General features: G+C 45.6%; 1 protein-coding gene across 2 annotated transcripts in view; it reads right to left on the minus strand.

The window, feature by feature from the left end:
• SPOCK1 (SPARC (osteonectin), cwcv and kazal like domains proteoglycan 1) overlaps window positions 1-15,689 on the minus strand; it is a 559,487-nt gene that overhangs the window by 193,010 nt on the left and 350,788 nt on the right. For both annotated transcript variants that reach the window (XM_043912845.1, XM_043912844.1), the window contains one exon: window positions 4,093-4,207. In XM_043912845.1, the coding sequence (XP_043768780.1) occupies window positions 4,093-4,207 (115 nt within the window). The remainder of the gene's footprint in view (window positions 1-4,092; window positions 4,208-15,689) is intronic.

Raw genomic sequence — 15,689 nt, forward strand, 5'->3', positions numbered from 1 at the left:
TTGACAAAAACAAATCAATGGACAAAAGTAGAGGAAAGAATGGAAAGCAATGTGCTGGAATATTTTAATTACTATTTTTAGATTCTATGACCATGGCTTGTTTCCTGTTTCTTTTTATTTGTCTATATTTTTCAGTGTTTTCTGTAATGAGCCTCAATTACTGTAATATCAAAAATAAATTAGAATGTTAAGAAAAAGTCACCTAAGAGAAGCTTTCGTGACCCCAGGTTTCCTTCACACTGCTCTTAAGTGCATCAATGGCCCTCTTAGAGCACCTAAAAGATGAACATGCTACCAAGAATTAACCCTCTCCCCACCCTACTCAATACAGCTCAACAGCAGGAAGAGATAAAATGCAGAATTTCCAAAGAGAATCTGAGTTTAGCTGAAGTCTCTCAATGAAACCAACCACAAGCCCAATACCATTCTAATACTGGGGGAGTGTTTGCACTGAAATTGCTTGTCCAGCCACCCTGACACCAGGTGGTCACAAATGTGTGTGCCAAACCGCTTCTCCACTCAGTCTCCAAGGGCAAAGAAAGCTAATGAATTTCTCTTGTGGATGCGCTTACAGTCCTCCCATCTCAACTTGCTTGCAAAGACAACCCAAGTCCGCAGCCTCACAAGCAGCCCCAGGCCGACCAGCCGCCTCTCCATGTGTGCGTGGTCCTGACTGTCTGGCAGGCGGGATTTACCCCTTGAGCTGCTGCAGAGGCCAGACTGCCTGATGGGATTGCCTACAGATGTTTCACAGAGAGAAAGATGACTTCCCTGATTGACGAATAAATAAGAGTTGTCAACACGGCCTCCCTGGTCAGAGGGGATCCCTGAAGTATAATGTGGAAGGACAGATGTTTCATCCAGGAAGATGTCCAAGACCCAAGAAGAGGTGTGCACGGGGCTGATAAGGGCTGAGTAATTCAGCCTCCAGAGGGGAGGGGAGGCAGGCACAATTGCAGAGACCACCACCACAGAGCACCCCCTGGACACGGCCACCTCCCCAATCCTGAGGAGGATGTGGCATGCCCCTCAGTCAGAGCCTCCTCTTTGAGCTGCTTTTCCAGTCAATGAATGATACCTATCATCAGAAATGCAGTTTTTGTCCAACTCCTCACCTGCCATGAATCACAAAGTGGGCAGCAGGCTTCCGTGGGCAGGAAATCCAAAGGCCAGAACAAGACAGTGGGCAGGGCGCCTGGAGTGAGCTACTTATTCTCAGGAGCATGCAAATGAGGGGTTTTCTGGCTGGCCTTCCAGAATGAATCAGACAATAGTAATATCTATTACCACAACTGTTGTAGTCACCGTAAGACTAGTTGTCATTACGTGACACTAAACTATGTACCGCTGTCTTTCTGACCGCTCACAAAAAAATACACACAAAACGTTTTATACAAGGATTAGTAAAACTTACCACCCATAGACCCTCTCTGCAAGAATTACTAAAGGATGTATCCCAGCAAACGGCAAAGAGGAAGGGGGTAAATACTTTCTTTAAACCCAAGTTAGAGTGGAGAAAGCCCAGATTCAGAAAGGTCAAGTAACTTGCCCAGGTCACACAGCTAGAAAGTAACCAGCCCAGGAATGAAGCCTAGAATGGTCTTATTCCCAAATCTATGATCTTAGCCACTGTAACTCTGTAGCCACCAAGAGATGCCAGAGATGAGGAGAACACTTTCAACACAAGCAAAAAAGTGGTGGTGTTTCCAAACAGAAACGTGGCATGCCCAGAAAAGCACCATTTGCACCTAGATATGCCTGAATACCAGTGAGGTTGCTGACTCTGTCTCAAGCAGATTTGAGCTTATAACAAAAAGTCTCTTGTCTGGGACTTACAGACAGGGCTATATTCCAGGAGGAAACAGGGAATGGACTGTCCATGTTACACACACACACACATAAAACCAGATGGTTGAACAACACAACACTATTACAAGGAGTAGTTGGTATTTGCAGCAAAAGAGACCACATTGTTTGTCCTTCAGAGAATGAAGAAGTCTTGTGTGGCAGGAGAATCTAGGAGAGCTTTCTCAGGGTACATATGCCTTAGAAGGACTTTTGAAGAACAACAGCAAAAAAATACTTTTTCACATCCCACTCTGCAGTGATCTAGATTTTCCTTGAGAGTAGAAATAGGGTCTCTTATTTACCTCTGCAGCCTCAAGGCCTAACACAGGCCTGGCACATAGTAGGTACCTAAAACCTTTTGTTAAATGATAAGGAATGAGTGGATAGACAAAACAGATCAAATGATGTGGCCAATGCATCGTACTGACGAAAAACATAAACTTTGGAGCTCGACAGTTCCCGACACAGCTGCCACTTACTAACTATACAAGCAAATGACCAACTCCTCTCTCTGCCTCAGTTCTCTCATTTTTAGAACGAAGACAAAAATAAGCACCAACTTGACAAAATCGTTGGAAGAATTCAAGGATACAGGTTCTGAGCACAATGCCTGGCATTTGCTAGACAGGGTTCAGGGGTGAGATCTGGCTTTAATTCTAGTGAGAACACAGGGGAAGAGCAAAGCATATTATAATACCTTGAGTCCCAGTCTCCTGGAGACAAAACTTGACTATTGTTAGGTGATCACAGAGGCCAGGGCCGAGGCTACAGATGCTGGGTTTGCAGGGCCAGAGGGGTTGAGGGCTCTGCTCTGTGCTATCAGGCCACCCCCAAGTGCTCCTTCACTGCTGGACTGCCTGCCAGAGCATGGGAGCTCCCCACACATGTTCAAAAGCATGTCCCCAAAGGAGCAGCCACAGGGGCAAGCATTGCTCAGGCTTCAAGAACTAAAGAGATGGGATAGGACTCATTCTGCACGGTCCTAGGGTCAAATTGGAACTAACCAAAGGGCAAAGGTTATAACAAGGCAGATTTATCAGAAAGGCTACTCTTCTTTGCCTAAGTTTATGGTGCAGTGCAGGTAACTGGCTGAGAAAGTAGCCAAATCCAAGTGATAACATCTAAGCCTGTGTAACTCCAATGCCTCTTGCTGCACCTCTCCACTATAGAGTCAGCACAGGGACAAGGGAGGGACTGGCACTGAAATCACCTTTCTCCCACCCCCATCCCATCCAACCCCCTTCTTGAAGAAAGCCTGTTGGGTGTGTGCATGTGTGTGTCTGTGTGTTTTCTTACTTCAAGTATTTCTGAAGGACTGAAGGCAGAAGTAGCCTGAATTCAAAGGCTCATTTGTAAAAGCCTAAGCTCCAGTATTTTGGTCATCTGATGCAAACAGACAATTCATTGGAAAAGTCCCTGGTGCTGGGAAAGATTGAGCACAGAAGGAGAAGAGAGTGTCAGAGGATGAGATGGCTGGACGGCATCACCGATGCAATGAACATGAACTTGGGTAAACTCTGGGAGATGGTGAGGGAGAGGGAGGCCTGGTGTGCTGCAATCCATGGTGTCGCAAAGAGTCAGACATGACTGGGCGACGGAACAACCACCACGAAGCTCAGGAGATGCTCAGAATGGGCGGGGCTACAGGACAGAGACTTTAACAATCCTGAAGATGAAGGGAGAGACTTCCCCCTGAGCTGGGGAAGGGAGCATCATGTGCTTCGCCCTGAGGAAACAGGAAGACACGTTCTCAGGGGGAATACTGGTGTGACTGTCTTGAGGAGCAGGACCCCAAACCAGGACTCTCAGCCTGGCAAAGATTCCCACATCCCATGGAGTGCTGAAGCAGATAAACCCCCAACTCTGACTTCAAGGGACCTTCAAGGATTATCATGGGGTGGGTGGATGTATATGGCAACCAGAAGACTAAAGAGAAACTTCCTGGATTCTGAGGTCATCCAAGGAGGAAGAACAGCCCCCCACAACGACCAGGAAGGGGTTTTCTGTTCATCTGCTTGGATGAGGGCTCAGAGTCAGATAAAGTTGATTCAAAGGAAATTAAAAGGTTAACTTTCTCTGCAAATGTGTTTGAGAACTGAGATGCATACCACAGCAAGACTGCATGTACTATGTACCACATAAGACACAGCAAACACCTGTCTCCCGCCTCCCCCTTGTCCCCCAGCCAGAGGTCAGGTACCCCAGATCTGGTGGCTGGAGAACACTTTGGAGCCCTTGGCTTACCTGGGGAGCAGGTGTTTGCGGCTGACACACAGGGCGGTCTGGTAGTCCTGGGTCACACACACCTTGTGAGGGCTGCATTTCACCTTCAGGCAGGGATCTTTGGACGGGTCCAGGGCTGAGGCAAAAAAGCAAGAAGAGAAGAGTTAGAACCTCCAGGTAAATTTAATTTATACTTATACTCAAACAAACAAGTGGGAAACAAACAGACCATGTGTTTGCACTCTGCACTGTTTACATAGGCTGGAGGGAATTAGAATAAAAACCCACACCAGGGGGAATTCTGTGTCTATGCCACGTGTTTTTCTTCAACATCACGATAGTGATTCTTTTGTGCTTTGGGAGTTTCAGTATCTTCATCTTGGCCAGGAATTACTTTAGAACCCTGTGTGTTCCAAGGACCAAAAGCTACATAGCACTCTTTGTGTATGTCTGTCACTGCTTTATATGACTTTGCACCCAATGTTACTTATTTCCTATAATATACAATGTCCCAGAGGATGGAGAGTTTTGGCTTCAGTTCCATCAACATGCACTGTGAGCATCCATCAGCCTATTGTGAAGAATCTTGGGATTTACAAGACAGTTATGAGCCATACAAACTTGTGATATAATTGGGTGGGGGAAAAAGCTGACACATAAATATTTATTGTGCAGGGGAGAATTAAAAAAGGGCCATGACAGGCATATAAAATGATAACAGAGCTTGAAAGAATGAGAGATCAATTTCTGGGGCAAGGATTAATGAAGCATTAATATGTGAGTTGGATCTTGAGGGATGGGCAGGATGGTAAAAAGCAAAATGAGAAAAGGCAAGCTAGGCAGAGCAGTCAGGCATACTCCAGGGTGGGGAGGCATGTCCGGGGAACCCTCAGATATTCCATCTGACTAGAAAGTGTGGGCTTTGGGGGTGGGAATAACAAGGGTGGTATTGACTCAGCCGAGTCACTGGAGAAGGGTCTTCAGAGCCAGCACATCATATACGGCAGCACTTTCTAGAACAGGCAGAGTAGCCGGCCCCTGGCTAGGCAGCACCCCACAGGTTGAGATGCACATGCTCCTCAGAGCAAAGAGGCCACAGGGAGCTCTCTGCAAAACAAAAGCAATAGTGCCATCTCCCAGCTCAGGGGCCAAAATGCCTATCAGGCGGTCAGTCTGTCATGCCTGCCCTCCACAGCCAGGCGAAGTCACGCTCCCATGTCCTCCCCCAACACACGTTCCTTTAAACAAATCTGCATCCTGAGTAGGGAAAGCAAAACGACTCTAAGAAATATTAATACCATGCCCTCTCAACCCTGGGGCCCCTCAGCGGTCATGAACACTCTGCCCTTAGAGGAAGTAAGGATTCCTGTCAGGCCACCCAGGCCTAGAATCTCAATCGTTTTCTTCCGAAGGCCCCAGGGAACATCAAAAGAGACCTGAACACACTACATCTGAAGGTATTTCTTCCTGGGGCTTGAATTGCTCAGGGAGGCTCCCTCCACTGCAGCAGCTTCAGCTTCTGCAAACAGAAACCAGGGTGCATTTCCAGGCCAGTTAGGTGAGCAAAAAGACTCAGGCCTTGTTTCCAGGGGAGTCACCTGGCGGAGCCTACTCCCTGGTGGGTGTGCCTGGTTGCCTGGCATTTAGCAGCAGGAAATGGACTGCAGGAGAGAGAGATGCTTCAAGGACAGGGCGCTCACTCTGAGCTCTTAAGCTAAAGGCATCCCCTCTGGGAAGTGAATGGCAGGGGGCTATGTCTGGCCTGAGAGCCTTCCCAGGCTGGGCCTTCCAGAAACTTGCAGCAGGAACCTCCTGGCTCCAGGGGGAATTCTCTGGCTTCCTGGGATGTCTTCATGAGGAGCCAGGAGGCTGGTGCATTTCAGGACAGCAGCCTTCTCCTTGTACTCTGCCCTCCAACCCCCCACCTAGGGCTCCAGTCTAGCCAGCTGTGACTCATTCTCCAAGACACACACAGCACAGAGCTAACAGTGCCTGACATCTGGATGACGGCTGAGAACGACCATGCCAGTCCTTCACTGCCCTTCTCACACTCCCAGTCACCGCAGGATGTAGACAGACACTTAGGGGCCTGAAGAAATATGCGGATCAGACCCCTGAAGAAATGTGGGGACCAGGCCTCTGGCAGCCCCGGCCACAGGAACCAAGTGAAGTATTTCCCTGACAGATGCCAAGCGTCGTAGACCCTGTAGGATTGCCACTGGAGTGGATCTCAGAGATGGAGAACACCAAGCTGGCCAAGGGCAATGGATGTCAAACTATGCAGGACTATGTCACAAGCCTTATCGCCCAACTTAAGCTTCTTTTAGCTTTTGCAGCCAATTTCACAGACATGTGCCATCCACACTGGGGTCCAGATGACCACAGTGAATAGTGAGATCTCAAGGAAAGTGAGTCTGCTGAGCGGAGCAGGAAGGAGGACAGCCTCTAGACACAGTTATCCAAGTGAACGCTGCCTCCACTCCTTCCTAGCCTCCTATACCTCAGTTTCCTCTTCTGTGAAATGGGGTAACAGCGGTCCCTACTATTGCTGTAGGTTGTCATTAGGATGAAATAAGTCCATCTTTATAAGTGCTGCCAACAAACTTGGGAACATGTTAAGTGCCTCCTAGGTGTCTGTTATTTTGTGTGTCTGGATTTCATTCCCAGAATGAATAATAAGCCTTCATAATAACCAGAACGATAGCTCACACGTACCCAGTGCTTTTGACATGCAGGCAGTTAACTAAGCCCTCTAATTGGATTACTGTACTTAATTCTCACACAAACACCCACGGCGGTGTCTGCTGCTCCTGTGTCCATTGTACAAAGCAGATGAGAAGGACGTTCAGTATACAACACCTGGTCGGCTGACTCCAGAACCCAAACTCCTCAACACGATACGCCAGCGGCATGAAAAGCACCCAGCGTCTCCTAAAAAAGGTTGATGTGGGGCTTCCCTGGTGGCTCAGTGGTAAAGAATCTGCTTGCCAATGCAGGAGACACAGGTTCGATCCCTGATCCAGGAAGACCCCATATCCCAGGGAGCAAATAAGCCTGTGCACCACAACTACTGAGCCTGCACGCCTACAGCCCCTGCTCTGCAACAAGAGAAGGCACCGCAGTGAGAAGCCCACACAACAACGGAAGAGGAGCCCCTGCTCTCCGCAACTAGAGAAAAGCCCTCACGGCAATGAAGACCCAGCATATAAAATAATAAATATAAAAACTGTATGATAAAAAAAGGCTGATGTGGGGCCCTATCTCACACCAACTATTGAGCCCAGATGCACCTGTTCTTGAGAGGCCTCCAGGGCAGGCTGAGTCTTCAGGAATAAAAGCAAGGGGTATCCAGGGGGGCTGGTGCTGTCAAGGTTAGGTCACATGGCCTCGATATCCCCCCAAGAATAGGAGGATGCCCACCATGGGCAATTGTGCCCTCTGCCTACCCCCTCTGAAGGCAGCAACCCTCAAAGGAGTCACGTGGTCAGTGGCTGTCAATTTTCTTTCTGCAACCTTGCCATCTGTTACTCTACCATTAAGCTAATACTAAGATTGAGGGCAGGAGGAGAGGGGGACGACAAAGGATGAGATGGTTGGATGGCATCACCGACTCAATGGAAATGAGTTTGGGTGGACTCCGGGAGTTGGTGATGGACAGGGAGGCCTGGCGTGCTGCGGTTCATCGGGTCGCGAAGAGTCGGGCATGACTGAGTGACTGAACTGAACTGATAGATCACCCTACTCTAATTATTTTGTTTTCTTTTTTGTAATTTTTTTACGATAGCTCTTTATTTCTTTTGGCCACATAGTGCAGCATAGTGCACACAATCCCTAGTTCCCAGACCAGGGACTGAAGCTGCACCCCCTGCTTTGGAAGCATGGAGTCTTAACCTGTGGACTGTCAGGGAAATTCCTGCTCCTCCAATTCTTGAAGCTAACATTTCTTAAGAAAAAAAAAAAAAGAAGAAGAAAATTTAAAAAAAAACTCCAACCAGAAATACTAATAAATAAAAATCATCAGCTATTTAACTCTATACACATACTTACTTAACAATTTGCATATAGAAATCAAGACCGCTAAAAATTAATTACCAGGTTGTGAATACTTCAAACATGTATGGGAATTATTTAGAGTAAATGAACTTCACAGAACAACAGAACAGTAACAAATCAAGCTGTCGGCGTTTATTTAATCACCAGGACGCATCTTGTTTTTGAAAAACAGCAGACTTGGGATTGAAAGGGGGTAAAGATGGTGATGGAGTGTGCCACTTCCATGTAAATGCTGCCTTTCCGATATGCTCTTTCCAGCACCCCTGAGGCTGTGGTGACTGACAGGCACCCACACCTGCACTGGGCAGGGCAGTGCGGCTCCACTTTCTAGAGGAAATAATAGGAGACCAGAATAATAAGTGGTATTTGAGAGGCCCTTTAATAAGGTGGAGGGAAACCATGCAGGGGAGAAGGCAGTGACAGAGGGCTGAGAGTGAGTGATAACCCTGACCAGGGACAGAAGCCTCCTTGTCAAGGCGCTAATGGTTTCTACAGACTGTGCTCCAAGTTTCTCTCTCCCCCAGCACATGCCTGGTGATAAGACTCAGCAATCCCCACAAGATGCCAAAGCCCTGCCCCCTCCATTTCTATCAAATACCTGCAGGACTCATGTGGATTCAAGCAAGAGTATGCCCAACAGGTACCCACAGAAGGTTAATTGCATCTTTCCTGCCCATTCACGAAAACCGATCAAGTGTCAACTGGCATAGGATACATGTCCAGTTAATTTTTTGAATAATTTTTACAAAACATTTTTCAAAGGAAAAAAAGAATGAATTAATTGAAACAAATTTGTCAAGCTGAAAAACATCAAATTCAAAAGCCAGTTAATTACAGGCTTCATGTAAGGTTTTTTTTTAATTAATTTTATTTTTTAAGCTCACCTGCTTGGTCTCAATTAAGGTAGTGATATTTTAATTATTGTAATTGTTTCAGAACTTATTTTTCAGTATGAGTTAATTTTTAATTAGCTATGTTGATTTTAAAATTCTAAATCAAGTCTTTTTGCTGTCCTTAGGCACATCCTATAAGCTCACTGGCAAATGGTTATAATACCTGGAAGAGCAGAGCAGGGTACCACCTCAAAGATGCTGGGATGAGAGGATGTTCCATTCTGTGGGCTGAACAATGGGTCCCTGAGAGTTACCTGGGGATGTGACAATTTATTCACTCTTTTAACATTTGCAGAGCAAATTTTAGGCTGGCACTTCTAGAGTGAACAGGATGTCATTCCTGCCCTCCGGAAGCTCACAGCTCAACAGAGGAGACAGGTAATATGAGAGTAAGCTCTGTACACTAAGGGAGATAAGGAAGGTACCGCATCCAGCCTTTCAGTGGGTTAGGTGAGACTTCCTGGACTGACTGTTATCTATGGAAAAGTGGGTTTAACCCAGGTAGTAGGATGAGGAAGAACACTCCAGGGAAAAAGAAACTCCCTTTTCAGATGTAAGAGAAATGGTGGCAAGTCTGGGGAATGGCAACATTTCACCAGGCTGGAAGCAGGCTAGAGCAGGCATGGGATGAGACGGCAGTGTCATCATGGGGGGGGCCTTGAAACCACAATGAAGACTTTGGGGGGCCATGGCCACCAAGTTTCATAGTGATGACAGACATGGCACCCCCTCCTGTGCTGAAGCTGGTGGAGAGGGGGTAGGAAGAGAAAACCTTCTATATACATTTTACATGGAAAGTGGTCCTTTGATAAGAACAGACACACTGCACACTCTCACGCTGCAAATGAGAGGCAGTGTCAGAGTAGAGGGCCCAGTGGTCAACTTGTAGTGACCCCTTTCCTCCTCTGAGGAACCTCCATGACCCCCTTCCCTGGGGCCATGAAGCTGCACAGGATTTTGGAAGGCAACCAGGCTACCTGGTAAAACCAAGAAGTCAAGATTTCATCTAAAACCACCATGTGAACCCACGGTCCTCTCCGGTGACTTGTGTAAACTCCCTCTGACAAAAGGCCACTCAATTCGCAAAGAGTTGACAAATTAATGACTGTTTGCTGTCTCCCTGTTCCTTTTAAGGTTGCTCTCTGCCCAAATCATGCTCATGTGAGGTTCATTCTGAAGAGCAAAGACACTCCCAGTGATTCATTAGGAGTGACTTAATGGATGATTGACAATGAAATTACTCCAAACTGCAAAAATCTTGTCAAGCTAAAATCCCAAACATTTATTATGGCTTGTCTGTCCCCATGGTAACCCATGCATACATCTTGCTTCCCCCACCTCTCCAGAGGGGCTTGTTTACTAGCTGACGACATAGCCTCACTGAATACAAAACAGAAGATTCCACCCATAGGATTTTGCTGGAATCACGGAAGAATGGCAGATTGGAAAGACTCTGTCTCTGTTCTCAGCTTTCATGTCAAGGGTTTGGCCATGCTCTTTGAGACTGAACAAAGGGGCTATTGGCCGTGTGTCTAAACAGGACAGGTGAGTAATACAGAAGGCTGGATGTGTGTGTCTAAAAACTGGAGGATGGAAGTGGGCAGGGACAGAGGACAGATAAGCACAAAGAGGAAGAGAATAAAAAAGTGCTTCCAACCAGAAGTACTCTCCTGGGAAGAGATTTTTTCTTTCCCTTTCAAGGGTTTGAAAACATTATAACTAAAAGTATCCTCTCTCTTATAGTAGTCTGTGTGTGTTTGCAGGAGATGGTATAAACTATGAAAAGCCTTTTAACAGGGCAATTTTTCAACCATGTCTTTAATTGCTAACAATCATAAAACTTAGGTAAGATAGGTGTTTATCATTCCCTCAACTTTTGATACGTATGAAAACTTTAATAATAAATGGAAAGAAGGGCAAAAAGAAATATCCAATGACCTAGCAGATGAAAGTGTTAGGCAAAAACATATCTTTATGGTCTACAATAAGGGGAAACTGTAAACAACTTGAATGTTCATCTATATACATCCGCTCAGATTGCTACAAAATACCAGAGATTGGGTGGCTTAGAAAAACAGAAATTTATTTTCTCATAGTTCTGGAGGCTGACAGGCTGAGATGAGAGCCCCAGTCTAGTCAGTTTCTGGTGAGGGCTTTCTTCCTGGCTTACAGACAACCACCTTTTCACTGTGTCCTCACATGGGTTTCTCTAGGTTGACTCACAGAGCAAGCAAGCTCCCTGATGCCTCCTTTGATAATGATCCCTGTCCTATTGTATCAGGGTGCCACCCTTAAGACCTCATTTCACCTTAATTACTTCCTTAAAGACCCCCTCTCCAAATACAGCCACAATGAGGATTATGGCTTTGACATAAGCATTTAGTTCACAACACCATCTACAGGGAAATAGTTATCTTAATCACAAGACATCCATTTATGAAATATTGTCCTGCTACTAAAAAGGAATACTAAAAAGTAGGTTTATATGTATTAACATAGGTAGATGTTTATGGTATATTAAGTGAAAGAGGAAGGTAAAGATGAGAAAATGGATTTGAAATGGATAAGTAGCTTTCTGACAATACATGGCTAATAAGTGGCAAAGCCTCAAAATCAGGGCTACATCTACATCCAAAGGAGACGTGCTTTCCATTTCCTATCCTGCTTCCTTTGAAAAGAAGCACCAGCCCCAGCCTCTACCACTCACACACCAGGGCCCTCAGCTTTCCTGAATGTCCTTTGTCTTCTGGGGCTGTCCCTGAGATAAGCTGTGAATCAGTGCAGACTGCCTGTGCCTGCAGGCCACCACCACTGCAGCCTGTCATTCAGCAGTCTACAAAAGGCACAGTCTCCAGCTTCCTGGAGAATCTCTACATCAGCGAGACAATGAGTCATGACCATCGCTGGAGGCAAGAGCAAGTTTCCATCCCTGGGAGATGACAGCACTCTTGCCTCTGAGATGTAAGAGTTAAGGATGTACTGTTTGGGGCTGCAACAGCAGTGGCGGGGAAGAGCTTTAACAGCCCCCTCCTTCCTGCCCGCTCTCTACAGCCGTTCACGTGCAAAATGAGACACTATAAGCAAACCGATAAGTCCAATATGGCTAGTTTACACATCCTAATCATTTGACATGAATGCATTAAGATGTGTCCACTAGAGCAGCTGTGAAAATAGGCGTCATAAAATCACAGGCCACAAAATGTTATCAGTCAGTGTCCCTTTCTTAAAACTTTTATTCAGTGCCTTCCCCCACCCCCTAGCTGCTCTGGAATGCTGAAGGCAAGGACCCTCACTCTGCATTTTCACCAAGAAATTGATTTCCCTTCAAAAGAGGGATGGAGGAGAGGAAGAAAATGGAGAGGAGAGGAGAAGAACTGAGGCGGGAAAAGGGAAGAAAACAGCATTTTATTACATAAAGCATCATCCCATCAGGGGGCTGACAGCCGAGACGGTGACATCAACCAACCTACAGAATAATGTACTATTATTCTAATTCACCACTGAGGTAACTGATACAGAGATCGGTTTAATATGAATGAACTCATGAGGAAATTGACGATGTTGAGTAACCTGTCCGTGGTCACACAGCTGGTAAGTCTGGATTTCAATCTAGGTGAGTCTCACAACAAAGGTGATACTTGGAGCCACCACACCACTCATGAGAAGAGGGGATAAAAGTAATGGTTACCGTGCCAAGCAGGAGCCTTACAGAACCCCTCTGTCTACCTCCCCTGAGAATCATGTCACCCATAGGACCCCCAAGAGGACTGCCTTCTGTGAAGAGAACATGGTACCAACAGAAATCAAAGCCAAACACTTGGATATGTGAATAAACTTACATGATTTTTATAATGAATACCAAAGTCAAAGTTTCTTTCCAAGTCAATGTTGATGTCCAGTGAACTTAACTTTCTCTCTTTCTGTCTCTGACATAAGAAACAACATGGAACAAGTGAGCCTTGTGGTTCCTTCTGTGAGTGGGTTTTGTGAAGCATGTATATGGTCCATGTCACTGGGGATGTTCAGGATGCCTGGTGGTGACATGGGACAAGACAAAGCAGCATGATCAATAGACCTGGGAATAGTCGTGGCTCTCAATAGAGGGACAGGACACCATGCGCAGAGAAGTCTTAACCTTCTCATCCATTAAAATGGCCAGAATTTACTAAAATGTTGTAATAGCGAAAGCTCTTGGGTTCTATTTCACTGTAATTGACAGAAATTATTCATCAGACATTTATGAACAAAGGAGACAGAATTACTTGAGACCAGTTCCATAACCTCGGAAAATAAGAGGATATAAAAAGCACAATAAAAATCAAATATTTCCAGGAAAAAAAAAAAAGGTATACTTAAAAGAGTTCTAAGAATTCTACAGCTCATAAAGTCTAGCTTTCGTACCTGGGCCTCACTTCAATGCAATTAAAGCTCTTATAAAACACGTAGCTTTTCTCAGAGAACTAACTCCTTTGGTGCTAATGAGCATGATTCTACGCTATTCTGCAGCCATAGTAGCTGACCATAGTAGAATGAGGAAATTAAAAAACTCTACTAATTAAAAAAAAATTATTGCATCTAGAATGTTGCCCAAGGGTTTGGATCACAGAGGTATGAGTTTGAGAGGAGAGGCATAGCTGGCTGCTTCCTATGAATGTATCTTGACGGGTCACTCACCTTGTTAGGGTTCAGTTGCAGATGGACAGACCTGCCTCACTGGAGTGTTGTGAGGACCTGATGAGATAATGCGTGAAAGGCGCTGAGCACAGAGCTTGGCATGTGGTCCATGTTATCATCCTCTTACCAGCTCTTCAGATAAAGGGAATGTACACCTAGGGCGGGGACCCCAAGCATTTCAGAGACTCAAGATCCTGGTACTGTGATGCTATTTAGCCTTTCCAGGCTCAAATGTGAGATTCATCTCTACAGGAAGAAGGATGAAAACTTCTTTTTGAACATCAAGCTCAGGTCCAATTGACCCAGAACCCCTCTGCTGATTAACCAGATCTGCACCACTGCTGAGGCCAATGCGTGACAACTGAGGCATCCTGTATCTCCAGTGGAGCTGCGCTCTGCTTTGTCTCATGTCAGAGACTGTAAGGTCTGGAAATGAAGAATAAAAATCTTTCCTTCCCTTAAGTTACATTCACTAAGAGCACAACCTTCATGGTCATACTTTTTTTTTTTTCTTTTTTGAGAGAAAGTCTTTGGGCTTTGAACAATTCTACTGGAGAATCAAGGGGTTTGAGTGATAAGGTATCCTAAGAGCCTACATTCAAGCACCACTGATAAAAAGATAGTGGTGGAGGTGGGGGGTGGTGATGGAAAGAGAATAATGAAGGAGAGAGAATCTAGCAAACAGTGTTGATCCCAGCAGCCAAGGGCTTGGGGATAAATGGACAGCAAGGCTCAGCCTGGCAGGTTTGGTGGGCAAAGCTGGTGCATTTGGATCATCAGCTAGTGGGCATCCATCAGATTGCTTTCCACCCTGACCTACAGAAGCCAGCCAGGAGCAGGTGTTAACTGAAATCAGAACAGTAAAGACGGCGGAGAAAACCTACCCCAGATTGGAGATTGAGATGCTCAAATGACCTCTCAGAGCCTTGTGCCATGTTGCCTTCTCAGGAGCAGAAGCTCTGTGACAAGCTTGAGTTAAGCAACATGGTGTTCATTCACTGGACACTCCCGACAAGCCTAAAAATCAGTGAAAAATAGGCAGTCCCCACACCATATGTATCTATCACAGCCCCGTCTCCTCTTCCTGCTTTTCACAATCTAATCTAGTCCTTGCTTCTCAGACTGTGGTGGGCCAAGGAGGATGCAAATTCACAGTGACTACCCCTGCAACATCTATTTTACTAGATGGTGGGTAATTTTAGATAATTTAAAACTTTTTTTTTTTATTAAGACAATCACTGGTCTACCATGGACCAGAATGCAAAATTCACATAAGCTCATATCAAAGAGGCTTCCAAAATGTATGGGCTCACAGTGAATTGTGCCTCCTGAGGCTGAAAGTAGATATTTACTCTTACTTGCCCTTAGGGGCATTTTGGTAGAAAAGTTTGAGAAGTGTTTCAAGGATTTACTGAGTTTAAAGAGTCCTAGAAGGAAGCAGAGAGCTCTCCAGGGTACTGATATGTATGGTGGAAAATCAATAGCAAATTGTTCATTCTTGCAAAGACCAGAAAGCAGCTCCAGTTAAAACAGGTGAATCAAAACAGTATCCTGTGCCCCCTGGAGGAGACCCCCACCCCACGCCATCTGTGCCAGGACTATCACTATCCCCCTAGGGAAAGATCCCGAGGTTTTCTAGAGAACTGACCCTGCAGAACCCAAACTTTTTTTGAGTCTTCAGTGTTCCAAGCATGGGGTGAGGTTTATAAATGAGCTATGAAGCATTTGTGGCTCTCCAGGTACAACCATCAAAATTAAAGCTGTTATCACTTTCATCCCTCCCACTGTTTTCAGAAACTCTTGGCTCTGGATTTCTAAATGGGTAATCGGAGACTATTCATTCCCAAGTCCTTTCTTTCTCCAATTAGGACAGATTCATTTCTGCTTTCTTGGGATGGCTCCCAAGGTTATTAAATTCCACTCCTTAACTGTTAACATTGAGGCAATCATGACAAAGTTAGTGCTGACTGGAGCTGAGGTTTCTTGGGGCATCTTCTT

Source organism: Cervus elaphus, chromosome 9 (assembly GCF_910594005.1).
Source record: "Cervus elaphus chromosome 9, mCerEla1.1, whole genome shotgun sequence".
NCBI lineage: Eukaryota > Metazoa > Chordata > Mammalia > Artiodactyla > Cervidae > Cervus > Cervus elaphus.